At 43.1% G+C, this 20,398-nt stretch overlaps 1 protein-coding gene and 1 long non-coding RNA gene across 3 annotated transcripts in view; one reads left to right on the plus strand and one right to left on the minus strand.

Moving 5' to 3' along the window:
• LOC138970874 (protein YIPF3-like) overlaps positions 1-20,398 on the minus strand; it is a 56,243-nt gene that overhangs the window by 24,578 nt on the left and 11,267 nt on the right. For both annotated transcript variants that reach the window (XM_070343443.1, XM_070343442.1), the window contains exons 3-5: positions 18,622-18,716; positions 17,697-17,803; positions 16,095-16,140 (exon numbers count right to left, since the gene is read on the minus strand). In XM_070343443.1, the coding sequence (XP_070199544.1) occupies positions 16,095-16,140; positions 17,697-17,803; positions 18,622-18,716 (248 nt within the window). The remainder of the gene's footprint in view (positions 1-16,094; positions 16,141-17,696; positions 17,804-18,621; positions 18,717-20,398) is intronic.
• On the plus strand, positions 7,616-8,735 carry LOC138970878 (uncharacterized). The gene is made up of 2 exons (XR_011457093.1): positions 7,616-8,016; positions 8,294-8,735. It is a non-coding gene; the product is annotated as an uncharacterized lncRNA (long non-coding RNA).

Raw genomic sequence — 20,398 nt, forward strand, 5'->3', positions numbered from 1 at the left:
AGTAAAACCGAGAACACAAACGCCCCCTGCTCCAAAGCCAAAGCCCAGGAGGAGACAATAGTAACGCTAGAACACACAGAGCTAGCACTATTACCAAGAGTAAACGGCCTACGACCGAAACTCCCACTATTCTTTCCGTTTATCAGAGTCAGCCATGCTGACTAAACGAACAAACGAATCACAAACAAAGATTACTGACAAACGCACGTCCGAACGGACAAAAACCTCAGTAACACACAATGTTCAAAGAACAACGAATTACCACGCTTGCAACCACTAGAGTAGACAAGCGGAGGCTAACACACCAAAATATCACAGTCAACACACTGACCAGAATACAAAATGGCGAAAACGCACAAAGTCACTGACAATACAAGTCCCAAAGGACGAAAAAATCAGTAACTAAACAGCAAACAAGTTCGTAACAACAAACAAGAACGAGCTCACCAAAAGGAGCCCGCACGGGAGAAAGACGAGTAATGTGGCCGGCCAGTGAGGAACTCACACAAGGCAGCCACGGGAGCGCAAAAAATTCAACAACCTCTCTCATGAGCCACTGAAAGACGTATGAATATGACCATGTGTTGGTATAGGAAGTGACGTAGTATCCACTAGATGGGAGGTAACTCCCGGGGTACCGGCCCGTTACCATGGCTACGTTTGCCTTTTTGGTGATGGGTTTGCTTCCCTTTAATGTGTTAGACGGGTAAGCGTTTTCAGTACCTAGCATCTCAGACTGTGTCAAATGCTATATGTGATTGGGAGTAAGCATATGTAATTTAATCCTTATTACAACAAGAAGAGCAAATGCTTTATACGACTGGTTTTGTAGGTCTTATAAGGAGGATTTCACTACCTATGACCCCGTCACCCCCCCCCCCCCCCCCTTAAACCCTTAAAATAAAAATAAAAAGCTGTTCCAGTTTCATAAAATAATGTTCAAGAGAACTTTATACTGTCCAACTGATTGACACAGACTTGGCCCTTTTGTGACCTGTATCAATGCATTCAACTCTAAGAATATTTCACATATTCAAACCAACCTCCTTCCCACCACCATCACTAGCCTGACATACTTAGGGAGGCCCATTGTCTTCAAAGGTAAAAAGTGCATATCGAGGCATTTTTACAGTGCTGTAATTACCTTTAAAATTGAACAGCTGTCCTGTAAGTTATGTTGTGTATGTCAAAGTACTTTTACAAGTGTTGTACAAAATATGAAGTCTGTACGATTGATACATTGAGAGTTATTAAACTTTAAAAGCGGGCAAGAATCCCATTTTTTTGAAAACTAGGGGGTCTGTACAGGCTGACAAATTGAAAAAAGTTAGAACAAATTGATTTTTTCTTTTCATTTTATTAGGAGAAATGTTGTTATGACAAAAATATCAAATTTGACCTTAAAAGTGCATTTAAGAAGTTTTTTCAGCTAACTAAAATATAACGCGATCTAGATGTTTAACGCTAAATTCTCAAAAAGCGTACACACCATAGCGTTCTTTACTAAGATGTTAAGATCGCCATGGTACACACAAAATATCGTTGCTTTTCAAGCTAAATATATGATGTGATATACTTAATTGAAGGTCTTTTTCGTACAAAGTCAACTATTTAATAGTTGAAGCAATATTCTGAAACCCGGATACACTCAATGTAAAATTTTTGTATGTTTAACAAAAAAACAAAATTGAGAAAGTTATAGAATCAGCACTTTTACCACTTTAAGAGCTTGGTTTTTTTCCATTACCAAAGTTCATGTTTGCAACAAGTGAATATTCTGCATAGGTAAAAAAGCAAAGTAGGAGGTATAAGTAGGAGGTATAAGTAAGAGGTGGGGTAGAGTACGGGGATATTGTAGTATGGAGAATGCTTTTTTCTACCCGTGCAAGCAAAGTCGGAAAGCAAGCACACAAAATAACGAAGAATTTAAATCCAAAATTTTAGTAATAAATTTTAATTTAATTAATATACTTACCCAATTAACGTATAGCAATTAACTCTAGTTCAGTGCTGGTAACGCTGTACGCGTCCCCTTGGTAACAAGGGAGACCACTCTAAAAAAGAGAGTGAGCCATCCCATAATGCCAGACCAACTACCGGTCCGACTTCCGTATGCGTGCGCATAGGCCGCCATTTGTATCATACCAAACGAAGCCCAACTCACTTCTTTTTTTAGTCCCAAAAACCACCACAGCGGGGAGGCGGGAGGGATTAAACGACGTGAGTTGGGTAAGTATATTAATTAAATTAAAATTTATTACTAAAATTTTGGATTAAATTACATAACTTTACCCAACTCACGTATAGCAGATTGCTACTATAGGTGGTGGGTACTTACCAAAATTCAAGCATGTAGGACTTGCCCTGCAGCTACCAAAGCAGGAAGCGCAGAACTGCCGTCCTGTCTCAGTGAAGAGATGTCCCTGAGATAGAAATTTATGAAGATATCTTCGGATCGCCAGTAGGCTGACTCGAGAACTTCAGTAAGTCGACCAGACTTGAGGACTGCCAGGGAGGAAGCCCATGCTCTAGCCTCGTGTGTCCTGGCTGCAGTGAGAGGCAAGACTGCCCTAATGTCTCCAGATTGAGCCTCCCACCAGGCATAAGCTTGTTTGATCAGATTGGAGACCCACTTGGTCAACGTAACCTTTGCGATGTCCTTATGCCTAGCCGTGTTCAGAGATATAAACAGCAATTTTTGATTTTCTGAACGAAGATGCCGCGTGCGTGACAGGTAACTACTGAGTGACCTAACGGGGCAATTGACTACATCTGGATCGCCAGGAGCGAGAACATCGCTCAAGGGCATGATGTGGAGGACGGGCGAAATCTGACCAGGCTTCTGGTTCTTAGCAAGGAAACCTGGAGTAAACTTAAGAGAAACGGATCCATCTTTTTCAAAAGAAATATCTTTCTCTAAACCTGATAAGGCGTGAACCTCACTGCCTCTCCTAGAGGTAGCGAGCAACGTTAAAAAGACCGTCTTGCGTGTCAAATTAATCAAAGAAGCTGAAAGAATATAAGGTTCAAAATCTTCCGAAGCTAAAAACCGCAAAACTAACATCAAGTCCCAGGCAGGGAGTTGTGACTTAGAGCGCGCGGCCGTAAGGGAGGCACCCTTAATGACGCTAGAAATCACTCCGCCGAGTGAAATCTTGTGACCGAGTTGCAAAAGAGTCGAGGAGATCGCGGACCTCCGTACGCGAAGAGACGAGGGAGAGGCTCCCTGTTCTGCCATCCAAGACATGTGGTTGGCAACCTGCATCGACCTAGGTGATAAGGGATTAACCCCGTTAACAGAGCACCACCTAGACCATGCCGCCCAGTGAGAGGAGTACACAGAAGTCGTGGACTCCCTATGGGCATGAAGGACAAACTTCAAACTGGAAGTAGAGGCCCCTGCCTTAAGCAAAGAGCTTCGGACAGAATCCAGGCGTGAAGGCACAGGACCCGCGGATTTCCGTGGGGGATGCCTGACCGAGGCTGAACGAGGTCTCCCTTTTTCACGGCGAGAGGAATCGGGGGCCGAACTGCTAAACGCAGTAAATCGGGAAACCAGTGCTGGCTTGGCCAAAGCGGGGCGACCAGAACCAGCGCTGGTTTCTCTAAGTCGACTTTCCTGAGTACCTTGCCCAAAAGGCAGAACGGGGGGAAAGCGTACGCTGTCAGGTTTGTCCAATCGATTTCCAAGGCATTCACCTTCCAGGCCAGAGGATCTGGGAAGGGGGAAACAAAGAGAGGAAGTCTCGCAGAGAACCTCGTCGCAAAGAGGTCGACCAGTGGCTTGTCTATCTGAGCCCGGAGCTGCTGCAGGGATTGGTGTGACAGAGTCCATTCCGAATGGACCACCTTGTCCCCTCTGCTCAGGGTGTCCGCAAGGACGTTTAGACTGCCCCTCAGATACACGGCTGAAAGCAGAATGTTCTGAGCGTCGCACCATGTCAAAATGCCGCATGCTATGTCTGAAAGGCTGAGAGATCGCGTCCCCCCCTGTCTGTTCAGATAAGACGCCACAGTTGTGTTGTCCGTGTGGAGCCTGACATGTTTGCCCTCCAGAAAGGGCCTGAACGCCTGTAGGGCCAAGGAGACAGCCTCCAATTCCAGCACATTGATGTGAAGGGAGGACTGAGCTGAGTCCCAAACCCCTGACACCGTCTGCTCGTCTAGATGGGCACCCCACCCTGTCAGAGATGCGTCCGTGAAAAGCTCGCTCTCTGGCGGTGGGCGAACAATGGGAACTCCCTGGAACAACAAAGGGAGCAACCATACGCGAGTTGTGTGCAGAAACCACGAACCCAGGGCTATCTGGACATTCCAGCCTTGGGATGACTGATCCCAACGAGCCTGCAGAGCAGACTGGAAAGGCCTCTTGTGTACCCTGCCTAACGGAATGAGCGTTGCCATCGAATCCATTTGGCCCAGTACCGAGGCCAGGACCCGTACGCTGGCCCGATTCTCTCCGTAAAGAGAACGGATCAGATCCTGGAGCTTGACTATCCTTCTCTGAGAAGGACGAACAGTCCAGTCTCGGGTGTCGAACTCCAGGCCCAGATAAACAAACCTCTGAGAAGGCACCAACTCCGACTTTGTGAGGTTTATGGAGAAGCCGAGCTGAGAGGCCTGACTGAGCACTCTCTGAGTGTGAGCCTCGCAAAGCTCTTTGTCCTGATGGAGGATCAACCAATCGTCCAAATAGGCTCTGAGACGAACCCCGCTCTTTCTTACCAGAGCACAAAGCTGTCTGACGATCATCGTAAAGATCCAAGGCGCTAGAGACAGGCCGAAAGGAAGAGCCCTGAACTGGTAAGCTCTGTCTCCCCAGGGGAAGCGTAGCCACTTTCTGTCTGCTACGTGCATCAGTATATGAAAGTACGCATCTGTGAGATCCACAGACGTTGCCCAGTCCCCCGGACGCAGCGCCTCCCGTACTGAGGTTGTAGTCTCCATAGTGAACTTGACCGTCCTTAGGAACTTGTTCAGGGCAGACAAATCCAAGACCGGTCTCCACGCCCCCGAGGCTTTCGGCACTACAAAGAGTCTGCCGTAAAACCCCGGAGACTGAAGGTCCGTGACCTCCTCTATTGCTCCCTTGAGCAGAAGGGCGGTCACCTCCTTTTGTACGGCGGCCCTTGCCTCCGTATCCCTTGGAGCCCTGCAAGGCGGAATTATCCTGGTCAGAGGTGCCTTTTCCCCTGACCAGAGAAGCCGGAATCCCGAACTCACTATCCCGGTAACCCACTTGCTGTCCACTAGCTGCAGCCAGGAAGTGAGGGCCCTGGACAGGCCGCCCGCTACAACCAGTGCGGGGGCTACCGGAATGAGAGGTTCGGGAACGCATCATTGGGGGTGAGGCTTGCGCCCCGACCCCCTAGATCCTCCAAAAGATTGACCCCTCTTAGGGTAAGGAGCTCCGCGGCCCCTACCCCTCGAGGAGAAAGACTGCTTTTGTGCCTTCCCGCCGCCACCAGACGAAGAGGTCTGGGGCTTGCTAGAGGACTGAGTCTGCGTTTGCGGCTTATTCTGAGACTTTTGGAAGCCCTGGAGCGCAAGATGGGAGAAAGCAATGTCCCTTGCGTCCTGAGACTCCTTCTGGAACGCGTCAATGGACGACTGACCCAAAAGGGCACCGTCCGAGAACGGCGAGACCTTCAAGTTCTCGATAGTTGCCCTATCCCGAATCCTGGAACCTGACAAGAAGGCAGATCTCCTGGAGTGCACTGCATGGGCATAGAGTTTAGCCGAAAGGGACATCTGTTCTTTCGAAACCTTAGCCAGCAAGGAGAGAAGAGTGGTGGCGTCCAAAGCCGAAGCGTCAAACCGGAACTCGAAAGGATCGAGTGATGTGGCAATGCATCTTGACAAAGACCTTTGTAAAGACTCAGACACGGAAGAAAGTTCCAACAACGACCTTCCCGCTTCTTCAATAGCCGCAAGTGAAGCGTCAGTAAAAGGAACAGGCTTGTCCTTACTGTACACCTCCTCACGCAGCACAGCCATTCCCGGTGAAACCGGAAGCACGGCCGAAGGCAGGGCAAACGATTCAATCAAGTTGACTGATTGAGGGGCAAACTTGCAATTCAAGAAACCGGAAACTTGACCCCCAGGCTTCGCAAGCCAATCAGTAACATCGTCCGGTGCGTCCCCATGTTGCAACAACAGAGGAACAGCTGAACCACGTTTAGTCTTAAAGACATTTGCCATTTCGTAGGCAATTGACGAAGATTCGCGGAACCGGAACTGAGATTTCTGTTCTCGTGCCGACCGGAAATCATCAAACGCGGATCGCTGTGGAGGAAGCTTTGACCTACTTTCAGCCACCCCTTCCGGGAAATACTTAAATGCCGTCTCGGCGGCCAGCGCCACTGCGCTTGGCAACCTCAACGGCAAATTAAGCTGAGGGTCGTCCCCCATAGCGGACATACCCTCGTCGGCCTCTCCCTCTTGCTCAAAAGCGCAATCGGGAGGGTGACCCCCAGAGAGACTCTCCTGGTCAATCCAAAGGTCATCCAGGCCAACCACTTCCTGCCCCCCGGGCGGAAGATGACGATGCGGCTCCCCACATTCCTCCAAAGAAGGGGGAAGGAACGCACCACCCTTTCGCTGCACAGGGCCTGTCGACCCAACCGACCGGGCGCTTCCGCGCGAGGGGTCAGCCAGGTTGTCAGGGCTATTACGGCTCGCAGGCTTTGCAGCGGAGGTCGCCTTTTCCTCCTGTACACGCACCCCACTTTCGCCGGAGAACCCGGCTACTCATGGGGTAGACATACCTTTGCCGTGAACCGGCATGTTCAGCAGAGACACACGACGAACGTCACCGTCCTGCGAAGCATGAACATCAGCACGCGTAGTGACAGACGACGCAGAAGCTGTAGCAGAAGGCGAGGGCCGGATCCTGGCAAGAGAAGGCGGATCCGCAACACCGGAAGGGAGGGAGCGAAGTTCCGCCCGAGTTGAAGACAGCTCAGCCGCCAAAGTTGTGACCTGTGAACTCAAAGTGAGTAACAAAGACGCTACGTCTGCAGCGGCCAAACCTGGGCAAACAGGAGTCCCAGAAACAACAGCAGTATTATTCACATGAGTACTGCTATCTGTAACCTGCGTAGACAAAACGGGGGAAGCAAGCATTTCCGCCAAAACTGGGGATTTAGCGGACAAGTCAGAACCTACAGAAGTGGCATGACCGGCACTTTTAGTTTTGCGAGACCCTTTCTTACTGGGCGTGGCATCAGTAGCAACCTGTCTCGCACTAGGCTTCTTCTTAGCGCTATCTTTGAGCGCAGCTTCTGCCATGACAACAAAATAAACTTACGAAAAATGTTCAGAGAAAATTTTCATAAGTCCAAGATGAGCGACAAAATGTCCCTAAAATTACAAGTAAAACCGAAAGATCTCACCAAATACAGCAGAGGTATAGGTGCGAGGCTTAGGCGGCGACCAAGGGGCGAAATCCAAGTCCTAAGACGAAGAAGTAAGGCTGAACACAGCCAGAGCGTACGTAAACACGCCCAGTTCCTTGGACCGCTGAATTTGGAATGATACAAATGGCGGCCTATGCGCATGCATACGGAAGTCGGACCGGTAGTTGGTCTGGCATTATGGGATGGCTCACTGTTACGAAGCGGTTTACTCGTATTTGTGGTGATGTGTATTGTTGTAAATAGAATAGACTATAGCGATGGTCAGACATTGGAAAGGGCTATAGGCTGCATACCGTCGCGTTGACCGCAGTTGAACTTTTGTGTAACTGACAAGGTTTTTCACGTGCAAGTAATGCAGACGACAGCTCACTGGCAATGTCATAGCAAGAACGACTTTGTAAAATCAGTCGCCGTCAAGGAGCCAAGCTCGACTCATGTTTTTCGTAACACTTTAGCAGACGGGCTCCTGTTTTAGGTATCTGACTGAAGAAGGATGAAGACTGACGAACTTTCCCTATCAGTCTACGTGATATCTTCCATTTTCATATTCATGCCAGGCCGGCGACTGTACTAAATGTTGGCTTTACACTCTTTTGAGGTATGTTTGAAACCGGTTATATTTTCATGTCATGTTGTCGTATGTGAAGAGTGACTGTTCTGTGTTTAACGTTATTGTGTAGGCCTAAGCTATTGTGCTACACTGCTTAAACATGTGAGGGTTTTACGTAACGTTTTCTTGGTTTTAGAAAACAGGAATTAACGTGTAAATAATTATATTGGCTCATGCAGCTTAATATGTTGGACGAGTGAGTATTTTTATTGTGCGAGTGAAAGAAACTAAAGACAAGTTGATTTATGGACTATAAACTTTACAGTGTTCCAACTGGGGGGTTTTCATCGCCGGAGGCTGAACTGAACCAGTCAACTGCGGCTTGGTGTACATGACCATGGCATGGAGAGCTGGCAGGGTTCTACAGTTAGCCGCCGAGACGAACTGGAAGGATCAAGGACTACGTCAAGCAATGGTTGCGGTGTCGTGAGGACTGGTGCACCCTTGTCAGTCGTCTGAAGGACTTACAGCCATACCAACATCTTGAAAGCCGAAAGATGGCAGTAGGGTAACGTACAGTAGAATACCTATTCGTCTTACCTGTTAAGCTGCTTTGTTTGAGCCAAAAGGTGTCTGCGTCTTGGACTGTAGAGTTTCTTGCGGTGTTGTCGGCCTAGGGTACTGGTCGAAGCCCGGAAATGATTTTGTGATGTAAAAAGCTTTGTAAACAATAATAATTAGTCTTGGCAGTGTCAAGATCCATTTAACACCAGGTTTTTGCGTGTGTGAGTGAGTGTGCGCTGGTGCCTTGTAAGCTACTGTAGCGGACAACTATTCAGATTACATTCAAGTCTGTAAACAAATACTAAATTTATAGAGTTGTGTAGAGGCATTTATGATTGTCTAAAAACCGGGCTATACCACTCCATAACACTCACTCTCTTTTGTAGAGTGGTCTCCCTTGTTACCAAGGGGACGCGTACAGCGTTACCAGCACTGAACTAGAGTTAATTGCTATACGTGAGTTGGGTAAAGTTATGTAATTTAATCTACATGAAGAAAAGTTTAAATGATTGATGCAAAGAAGATCTATTCAGACATAGCTGTGCGACTATTGGAAGTAAGTGTCACTCAATACAGACGAGATCACAAGATCACCGCACCGCGTATTCAGTTTGGCAGTTTTTGTGTCACACATAGGAAAGCAGCACCTCTTGCTTTTAACGCGCTCTAAAAATCATTCATGACATGGATAATCTCACACTATTAGAGTTTTGAAGCGTTTTTGCCTCGCCTGTTTACCTGTATGATGTAATGGGTGAGTATTTGTTCTGAACAGTATCTCTCTGTACTGTATGCATGGGTCCGTCCGTGAACAAAAACAACCTCAAGACCCGCCTCGCCTCGTGTAAACAGTTCACCTCACCGTCTCAGATCTTGTCATGCTTTACCTGGGATAAAACCACCCCTCCACTTGGTCACATACCAAAAATAAACAGCATCGGTGTTGTCTGTGCACTGTGGTAATTTTTAAAGAATTAATTTCGTGTAAGGCGCTGGTGCCTTATTCGAACATTAATTCATCAACATATTCAAACTCACTCCAGCAAGCAGTCAGGGTTTTGAATTTTGGTATGTGACTTTGTGGAGGGATAGTTGTTTCCCGTGTAAAAGAAACAGCACATAAGGAGCCAATTTGGGAACGTTTTCTGACGATCTGGACCTTAAAATGTTCAAGGGACATTCGCTGTACTGTCATTAAGAAACACCTGCAATGAATGGCTAGAAAGTGTTCTGTAACTTTGCTAAATAATATATAAACATTAAAGGCATATGTACGCGCTCCCGTGTTTACAAAGTGTAGTTTGCCCATAATCGATGTCAAACGCACCATAAGACCATATAATGACGATATGTCACCATGCGCGGACCATAATACATGCATTACAGCTTGTTCTAGCCTCTGAAAAAGTGAGGATGTCAACAAAGCCGCGGTGTTAGCTCCCTTGCGTCAACGTTACATGTGTTGCCAAATCTATAAATAGGACGATCCAGATCAAAATGAAAATTAACATATCTCAACATTGAAGGGGTCCTAGACCACAATATTTTGCAGGGAACTTAATTTAGCATGTCTCCAGCTGTTGGTAAAGCAATTAGCGTGTATAGTCATCGAGTACATATGCCTTTAAAGGCACAGTCAGCCTCCCGTAAACCACCTCAGACACTGTCACTGTCAGGCTTTTACACACAGTACAAACACCCTTTCGTTTAAACACTCACCGCTTGAGAACATCCTAGGTGCCCTACATAAAGAGCGAGCAATTTTCAAATAATTCATTTTTGTGTGGCCAGCTGGATTGTCTGATCAGACAATCGAACGGCGCGATCTGGCGCTAGACTTAACTTTTAAAATCTAAATAATAAATTGACAGCTTGTTACACAAACATTCTTAAATAATAAAATAATTCTTTTTTCATCAATACAAGATTAGTACAACTCGAAATGTTGAAAGTTTAAAAAAAGATAGCCCGGAAGTGTGTCCCGCAAAACGTGGTTCTCGTAGCAGACGAATGATCTGCATCGCCAGTTTCTTTGAACGGTCAACCGCCACCGCTCAGTTCGTGTGACTTGCAGCCGTTTGTTGCGATTTAGATTCAGAGGTAGACAATAACGTGCTATTGCAGATACAGCCAGTCGCATTGAAATCACAAACTGACTACTAAATTGTGAGAAAAAAAGGAAAGTTAAATGGATCACACGGGTTCACGATGGCTCAGGGGTTAGATAAACCACGAAAACAGGTGTGTGGTTTACGCAAGCTAAATCAGCCATTCAAACGAACTGTGTCATTGAATGCTATTAAATGTTATTGCAAGTGAACGTGTTCGATAAGGTTAGAACTGCTTTTTTCATGAGAAGATTTAAATCGTTCTGTAAACAATTTGAGACGGACTGGGGCTTTAATATGCAAGCGGTTTTCATCTTCTACTATCCTGTGTCAGGAGTCCAACATTAATTTACATTTTAGTCCTGATAGTACACATTCGCCAAAGCAGATTAAAGTAAAAACTGTAATCTAGCTAAAGCATGCACATTCTGTGCCGTACCTTACCAAAGCGCATGTAAACAAACGCCCTTTCCACTGGAGAGTATACACGGTCTCAAATAACTACCAAACACTCTATTTAGATCTAAAACAATAGATCTCCTGAGAAAACTAAAATGTGGTTGAGCATCGTCAAATTTCAAGGTCAAAACAGAGTTATGATCCGGTCATACAAATTAAAGCTTAGCGTTAGAGTCGTATAAGCGTTTGCCTTTCTTGTTAGATCTGTTCACTATAACGGATGATGTTCCTAGGTTGGAATAGATACACTGCCTTCGGAAGCAATTTTTTTCAAGAAGTTACTATGATTTTAATTAATGGCTCTCTCGATTACATCATGAAAAAACGGATTGACCTTTTGCTACACATTTGATTTTTCTGTTTTAATATATATCTTCTCTGTGAGCTCTTTGAAAATGGGTAATAATTTCGAAATTCGGCTCACCGCGACGGGCTTTTTACTTTACACTTCGTAACGAACTGATTCAGCTTTTGGCCGCACAAAAGATGGAAAATCGCTTCACTTCAATCGCCTGGCAAGGTCAAAACAATGCACACACTAAATAATGCGAAAAGATGTTCTACTAATAGATTTATCTCCTGAGATCACTGACAAGAAAGAATGATTTCCCAAAACGCCTGTGTTAAAAAGGAAATACTGTGTTTAGAATCAACACTATCAAAGACGTATTGATAGCTTTTGTAAGTTGCTCATTTGAAAATTGAATATGTCATGACAAAAGGTTGATTGTTTGACACGCGAAATTGCATCCATCTGATAAGAATACCTTTCCTTTGCGAATCTTTGGAACTTGGGCGATAATTTCTAGTGTTTCAACTTGTCGCGACGTCAAATAAGCATTTTCTCTCTATTATGACTTGATTCAGCCTTCGGCGGCGCAACCGTTGGAAAATCGCTTCACTTCAATCGATTGGCCCGGTCAAAGTATAGTCCGTATTGATGAGAAAAGATGTTCTTCTTGTAGATTAGCCTTTTCAGATTGCTGAGAGAGAAGAGCGTTTTCCAAAAATGCCTGTGTCAAAATAAAAACACTGTGTTCAGAATCAACCCTGTCAACGACGTAATTAAACCTTTTGTAAGTTGCTCTTTTGAATTTATAATAACAGAAAGGTGATCGTATGACACGTGAAATTTCATCCATCTGATAAGAATACCTTTCCTTTGCGAATCTTTGGAACTTGGGCGATAATGTCTAGTGTTTCAGCTTGCCGCGACGTCAAATAGCGTTTTCACTTTCTATTATGACTTGATTCAGCCTTCGGCGGCGCAACCGTTGGAAAATCGCTTCACTTCAATCGATTGGCCCGGTCAAAGTATAGCCCGTATCGATGTGAAAAGATGTTCTTCTTGTAGATTAGCCTTTTGAGATTACTGAGAGAAAAGAGCGATTTCCAAAAATGCCTGTGTCAAAATGAAAACACTTTGTTCAGAATCAATCATATTCACAACATTTTCATAATAATCATAAGTCGCTCCGTGGTATACATACTAACAAATGATTGATCTGATGGTACGCAAAATTTCATTAAACTGCGTCTAATATGTTTTCCTTGGGAGATCTCAGAACTTACGCAATTCGGCCTTCGGAAGTACAACAGTTAAAAAATCACTTCACTTCAATCGATTGGCCCGGTCAAAGTAATGCACACATTGATGAGAAAAGATATTCTACTGATAGATTGGCCTTTTTAAATTATTGACAGAAAAGAGCGATTTCCAGAAACATCTGTGTCAAAAATAAAGCACTGTGTTCAGAACTGACCCTTTTTCAAGACGTTAATATAATTTTGATAAGTCGCTCTTCCACATACATCATAACAAAGGGTTGATCTTATGCCACACTAAATTTCAGTATTGTACTTTAAATAGTTTTCCTTCGCGCACTCTTGGAACTTGGGTGACGATTTTGAGTGTTCCGCTTGCCGCGACGTCAAATAGCTTTTTCCCTGTACACCGCGTCTGCGGCTAAGTCCGAAGCGGAAGATAGCGTTTTAGGGCAAGTTTGGGACTTGTTTTACTCATGAAACAAAAACAGGACGTTCACATACCAACAATCATTCAAAAGAACAACAACTGGAGAAACCCTTGCAAGTTGTTTGACGTTTTTGAAATATTTATTAAGCCTTTTAAATCTTCAAAGAAAAGTAAACGAAATTCACAGCTGTGGCCGCCATTTAAGGCATTTTGGATTTTCACTGTGGGCCTCCCTAACATACTCAACATCCACCAAATTATTTTTGAAAAAAAAAAAGTTTTTTGTTTTTTTAACAAGAATCATAATAATTTTCTTTCCTAAATTGAGTCTTGTCTAGCCCAGACAAAATATGTATACTCAGACACTTGAGTGACCTCATTTCTGACACTATGACATCATAACATGATGTCATCACCAAGAGCAGCCAAGAATGTGACCAAATCAAACAATGACATCACAGCTTGATGAGGTCAAGAAATATATCCTTGATAGCTCAGTGGACATTTTCAGTGGTGAAAATCTTTTCCAGCAAACATTTTCATGCTGGGACTCTAAAATTTGATGAAAACACGCCAAATTTTGGTCATGTCTGCCGATTACCAACACCTACAATTTCGTGAAATTTGGAGGCTTTTGCTCCCAAATTAACCGAGAAAACCTCAATTTAAAGCATTTACAAACATGACCCCGCTGTGACCCCAAAATGTGACGGGGGTCAAGCAAACCTGGGTCACGTCGATAGATTATCAATCCCTTCAAGTGTTCAAATTGTTAAAGCTCTAGCTTCAAAAATGCCTGAGATAACATCAATGTTAAGTTATTATGAATCGAACATGACCCCATGTGACCCCAAAACTTGACGAGGGTCAATCAAACTTACGTCAAGTCAGGAGATTATTAAACCCTACAAGTGTGCATAGTATCAAAGCTCTAGCTTCAAAAACATCTGAGATAACCTCAATGTTAAGTTTTTATGAAACGAACATGACCCTGCTGTGACCCCAAAATTTGACGAGGGTCAACCAAACTGGGGTCACTTCGTGATATCATCAAACCCTAAAAGTGTGCAAATTTTCAGAGGTCTAGCTTTAAAAACTTCCGAGATAACTTCAACGTTAAGTTTTTTGTCCGTCCATACAACATGAATCCTAATACTCACCAATTACTCAGGTGAGTCAAAAATTAATATAAATTCAACTGTAGTCTTTTGTCCAAAAATGATTGTAGATATTGTAACGAGATGGGGAGAGCTGTTGGCTCTCGTTGTTGATTGTTGTGTGTGTGTGAATGTTAATGAAGAATAAAACAGACACAAATTGTTCCGGGTTTCAATGTTCAGATTTATTCATCTGAACAAATTCGTATCGAATTTCAATATATCAGTGTATCGTTCATTCACATATAAAAATAGGCATGACATATGATAACTTTGTTCCGGACTATCTTCTTTACTGCAGACCTCGATTTCTCCTGTAGATTATCCCCGATTTCTCTTCTCCGGGTTTCCTCCTGTAGACCTCGATTTCTTCTGTAGACTGGCCCTACTTTCTCCTGTCAAATAACCTCAAAAGCCCCGTCTCGAAGAAGCATACTAGAACCCCTTCCGTAGAACCCGACTAGAACAACATCGCCTTAGAACAACCGGAACAACTCGAACCATCGCTAAGCCAAAAGAACTGCCCACTAGAACAACGATTTCTCCTTTCCCTTCTCTATTTATCCCCTTCCTTGTTTGTTTACCTGTTACCTCTAGCTACCGCTAACGTTTCGATCGTCTATAACGATCTCCCCTGTCTGTCTACGTTACCCCAATACATGTCCTAACAACATAAACAACACACCTTGATTCCCCTTCTCTTCTTCAGTTGTCTCGTACCTTTAGCAACGAACCGACACTCTCGATCGTCTTAGAGTCAAGGCGATCGAGGATGTTTGTTTACGTTTCTCTAGGTAACTTCTAACAACGCTCAAACAACCTATCCTACCGAACTAAATCTCCATTTTACTTTCACTCAATCATTATCCTATCAATAATGAATCAATTCTAAAATGCATAACCATATTTACATGCACATTTCATAACATAATATTCTCTCATCGTTCTGCTTCGATGAGATCTCGTATAACACCTTCTCAAGTCAAAGCAACCAAAAAGTGTTTGTTTACGTTTCTCTAGGTAACCTCTAACAACATACAAACAATTTATCTAACTAAACCAAATCTCTGTTTCCTTTCACTCAATCATTATCTTATCAATAATGAATCAATTCTAAAATGCATGCAGTAATATTCACATGCACATTTCATAACATAATATTCTCTCATCGTTCTTCTTCGATGAGATCTCGAACAACACGTCATCTAAAATGGCGTCATCGAAGAGAAGATTACGTTCCATTGTGTTCATCTCATAAGAATGCGATCGATACGCACACAATTCCGAATAAAAACTACATAAACTAGTCAGCGAAAGTTTCCTGCTACGAACTGTGCAGTGATTTTCTGGTGAGTACATCTTAACACAGTTAATATCGTAACATTTGTCCACAAGTCTCCCAATCTTTCACTTGTGTCAATGAAGAACACTTTTAGATCTGTATCACATGTTTCTCAGTGCAAAAGTTAGATCCACTAATGTTCAGGTTAAAGTTTCTGGATAATACTAATAGGGCCATCCATTACAATATAATACATGTGTATCCTTGTGCCAAAGATTATGAATTTCTGTTGTATGATTTTGCTGTAAAACCATTTCCTAGAAAACTAATACAGCAGCTGTTTCCATAGCAACGGCAGTCTATGTCCATAATTATTCACAATTTTTTCATTTATTTTTATGTCACTTCAATATCTACCCAGAAAACTAGGTTATTCCATGTATTCTCCAAATTCAATTTTACTGCCGCACATTGCCTAAAAATCATTGCGAAATTACAATCATAGGAATAATTGTATTAACACTTTTGTTTCATTTTCCAGTGGCAACTATTTGTTTACAATCACTACTAGTACTACTGACCTGCTTTTGGGCTGTTGGCTTTCGTGGGATAAGTGAATACAGCAACCTAAAAAAAAAAAAGAATACTTCTCATCAGAAATAAACTGAAAGTGATACATTCTTTGCATTTCCACGTTAAAAAAAAATGCAGCGCATATGTGCTTGATCTGCTTAGGAGTAGTCTAAAGGTTAAGTTAACTCTGGAGGTCAATTCCAATACATATGAATCTTGTTGCAGTGCTGGTGGAACTTGGTCTTGAAGACACAAGTTTGATTGAAGAAATTCTTCCTTCGTCCTGGTCTGCACTGATTAGACAGGTTTACTTTGTGACCCCTTCGCTATGCTAATCCAATGCAAACTTTAATTCTGACTTAAACATGTAAAATATAACTCAACCTGTTATAAATACCCATGTCTTTCAACTAAACAAACAAGTTACAAACATAAAATATGTTAGTATTTCGTAGGCCATGTAAATACAGTAGACCTCCACTATATTGCGGTCTTTGGGGTCTTAAGATTTGAGATCGCGATATATCTGATTCGCGAAACTTTGGGTGAAGGCGGGGTCTGCGGCAAAAAAACAAAAACAAAAACATTTTTATTTTTTATTTTTGTATAGTCCTTAGAATGTATTGGTTTTGACATGTGAACACGAATTTGATTTTGATGAATACTGTCCGATTTGTTCTTGGTGTTGTACGAGAAAGACAAAAAAACTACTCTCACCTCTGCTGTAGCAAAAAAACTCATTCTTACGCTCTGCAATTGACAACCCCAGTCCAAAAACAATGGCAAAATATTGTACAGCTTATTTGCCGGTGTAATGTATAGGAGGAGGGATTGCTAGTAAGAGAGACTGTGGAGCACCTTTCTCTGCAGTCTCACCCACCACCGCTAAGAACACGATGAACCATAAAAGGGAGGGAGGAAGAGGAGGGGGTTGGGTGGGCACTAGAGATAAAGTTGAAAAGAGAAGGTTAGTACACTGTCCACTCTGCAGTCTCTGACACAAGTCCTAAATCAGCATGCTTGACACTGCTGCCAATAAACGATGGCTAACCATGCTGCCCAAGGGGTGTCATGTTATGTGCGATGGGGTGTACAAGTCCAAAAGAGAATTCGAAAACTTGCTTCTTCACACAGCAAAACATTTTTTTTAAAGGTTGGTCCTGTTTTTTCGGGGTCCAAGAGGTCTTCGCGATATAGCCGAATTTGCGATACAGTGGACTGCAATTTAGTGGAAGTCCCCTGTACCATAGTCTCACAATTAGTGTCACCTTAACAAAAAATTGAGCCTTGTTCTTCAAACTTCACATAAACTTCAAACATAATAGAGCTTGTAGCTGACAATTTTTCAACCCTTATGCCTTAATGGTCAAAGATCAAAGAAACAATTTACAACCTCTTTTGTGAAGAAATGTTAATGTGTTTATTCCTACTGGGATGGTTTGGGACATGAAGGATCTATTTTCCTCAGACAGACAATGTATATGCAAATGTACTTACTTTTACTTTTGTGTGGATGAACAGGATGACACTAGGCCAGACTTTAACAGGGATAGATTAGACAAGACCAACAGAAACTGGATACACCATGGTCCAACAAACATAAACCTCACCGTCGGCGAACTTCTCTTGGTTCCACGTTGAAGTATGGGCGTAGTATGTCAATGTTGCCATATACATTCCATGCCTTCTTCGCCCCCTGGGTGCCAGCCTGCCACATCTGTCAACAACAGGTAGATTGGGATAGCACTCACCTCCTTCAAAGCAATGACCAGACTGCAAGTTTTTGTCAATCACAGCAAAGTACACTTTATATCATGAAATGCTTGGACAGAAGCGCAGTGAAAATGTATGTCCCTTTTTTTTCGTAAGAAGATGCAAATGGCAAAAGCTACGCAATCCAGATAAGCAAATCACTTTCAATCAGTAATACAATTTGGCCAAAGTAAGGCATTGTCACATTAACCAAGAAATCTAAGTGTATCAAAAAACAAGTTGCTAAAGCGTGATTACATCAATCAATTAATTCAATCAGAGCAAGCATATGCACAAGATTAAAAATGCATTTGAATGGATATATACTCTTCTTCTGCCATAATCATCTCCTTCTTCTGGCACAACACCACCTCACTTTTGTCTTCTTAATAATTGACTAATTCTAAAAATACCTCCGTCAGGTTTGCATGTGTTGTGTTATGACCTTTACTTGCAAAACCTCTGCCACATATTGGAGAGGCCAATCACTAGCGAGGGGAGTGTCGGAAACACGTGCTCCCGTCCACTTGTTTTGACACCTCGCTAGTGATTGGCCCCTCAAATGTTTGGAAGAGGTTTTGCAAGAAAAGGTCACTCTTCCATAACCCATACAAACCCGACGGAATTATTTACGAAAATCGTCTATTTACTTGTAGTTGTACGTAAAAATATGTACCCCTCAGTTCATGTTCCGCTGTGTGAATCATCTTAGAGAGTAAAGATTCCTTCTCGTCTATATATATGCCAACACAATAATTAATCATACAAAAAAGTGAAGAGTACCATTTGCGTCATGTTCTGACTCATTCTCTGTCGGAAATCATCACCCGGGCTGCTGCCTTCATTTCTGCCTTGACTATCTTTAGACATGTCAGGATCTGCACATTCATATAATATATATTAACTTCTTGAATGCTCATGATACTCATGTTGTGGTTACAACTTACATATGACACATCTAGTGATGATTCGACATAACAACCAGTGCTGGGTGAATTTTTCAGGTTTCACAGTGGTCTTGGGCTGTGTGCTTTTATTAGTTTTAACATTCCAAATGTTTCAAACATGAAGGTAGATTGTTCTTAAACATCTTTGCTGCATTTTCTTTGGATGAGGGTGTTCTGCCTTTGGAAAATACCTGTTACAGTTTCAAAGTTTCTCGACTCAAAGTCATAGTCTAGCCAAGAGACGATGTTCAGAAACGACTGTCGTTTTTTTCATGGATTGTGGAAGAGTTACTTTTCCTTGGAAATACTGAGGCAAATAAAGCCACATGACACTGAACTCATGTGTGGCCAAACCTTAGTGAGCAGTGTGTCTCCACACGTGGACAGTGATCTGTGCTCTGAGGCACGCTACCACAATGGCATTGAATAGTCAGCTCTGATGTGCATATTTTCGAGTGACAACAGCGTAGAATTGAGCAGACAGTGCAGAAAACACAGATCGGAGATGATTTACGCTGGGATGACAGTCAATTGCTTGATTTCAATATCACATTGGTTCATTTGCTCCAGTATTGTCAGGGAAAAGCAACGCTTCCACAACCGAGTTATTTTAAGAATTCGTCTATTAACTTCCATTCATTTGCCAGCTTTCCTTTTCATTTCTTTATTGTTCCAATCCTTGGAAAATTTGGGTCGCTTCCACCCAGTGGAAAGCTAGGAGCAACAGAGTCCTGCTAGCCTGGTGTGTGAGTGTCTAGGTATAAACTATAATCAGCCACCTGCACCTATGGCAGAATGACGGGAGGTATGTTACGTTCCACAGTGGTGACATCCGGGTGGGACATGGATACCGTCTCTGAGTCTGCACTTCCAGTTGACCCATGTCCGTCCCAACCCAAATTCAAAACCGTGACCCAGGGATCACAAGTCCAGTGCCCTACCAAATAAACTAACGGGCCCCAGGCATCTTGATATGGTTTCACACAACTGAACATACACCAACATTGAAACAATTGAACGAAATCAACATAACTAAAAATCAAAATTCGGTCTGTAATGTATGTGTATATATGGGTCATTCTCAGAAATGGTGGTCCAGTGAGAGTGAGTAGGGGTGACACATTTGAAATCATGAAAAAGTAAATTAAAATTATTTCTACCACGACTTTTTTCATCTGAATCTATTCCTGAGACATTAAAGCATTGTTGTATGTCAATAAAAATGGTTTCTATACGTTGGTGTTGTTTTTGTGTGCTTTTCAATTGCGAAGTTCGGCCGTTTCCGGATCGCCGAAGCGTTACACGACTTTCGTGATCAACAATATGTTCAGTCTCATGGCTAACTGCAAACATGCAAACACCAACAAATTACTGCAATCGACAGTCAGGAGTTCAGTCTTGGACGTAGCAACACATCTTTGCAAAAACTCACGCTGAATTTTAAGTTACGGGCTTCGAACAAAAAATTATGAATGTCGTAACGCATCGTATCCGGACTCGACGCATGAACATCGGACAGCAATGTGCTCCATGACTTTGCCACATCACAGCTATTTTTAGCTCTTTGGCGCACAGGAAGTTCGAACAAGAAAATAGTCCTTTGAATCACAGCC

Source organism: Littorina saxatilis, linkage group LG7, assembly GCF_037325665.1.
Source record: "Littorina saxatilis isolate snail1 linkage group LG7, US_GU_Lsax_2.0, whole genome shotgun sequence".
Lineage (NCBI taxonomy): Eukaryota > Metazoa > Mollusca > Gastropoda > Littorinimorpha > Littorinidae > Littorina > Littorina saxatilis.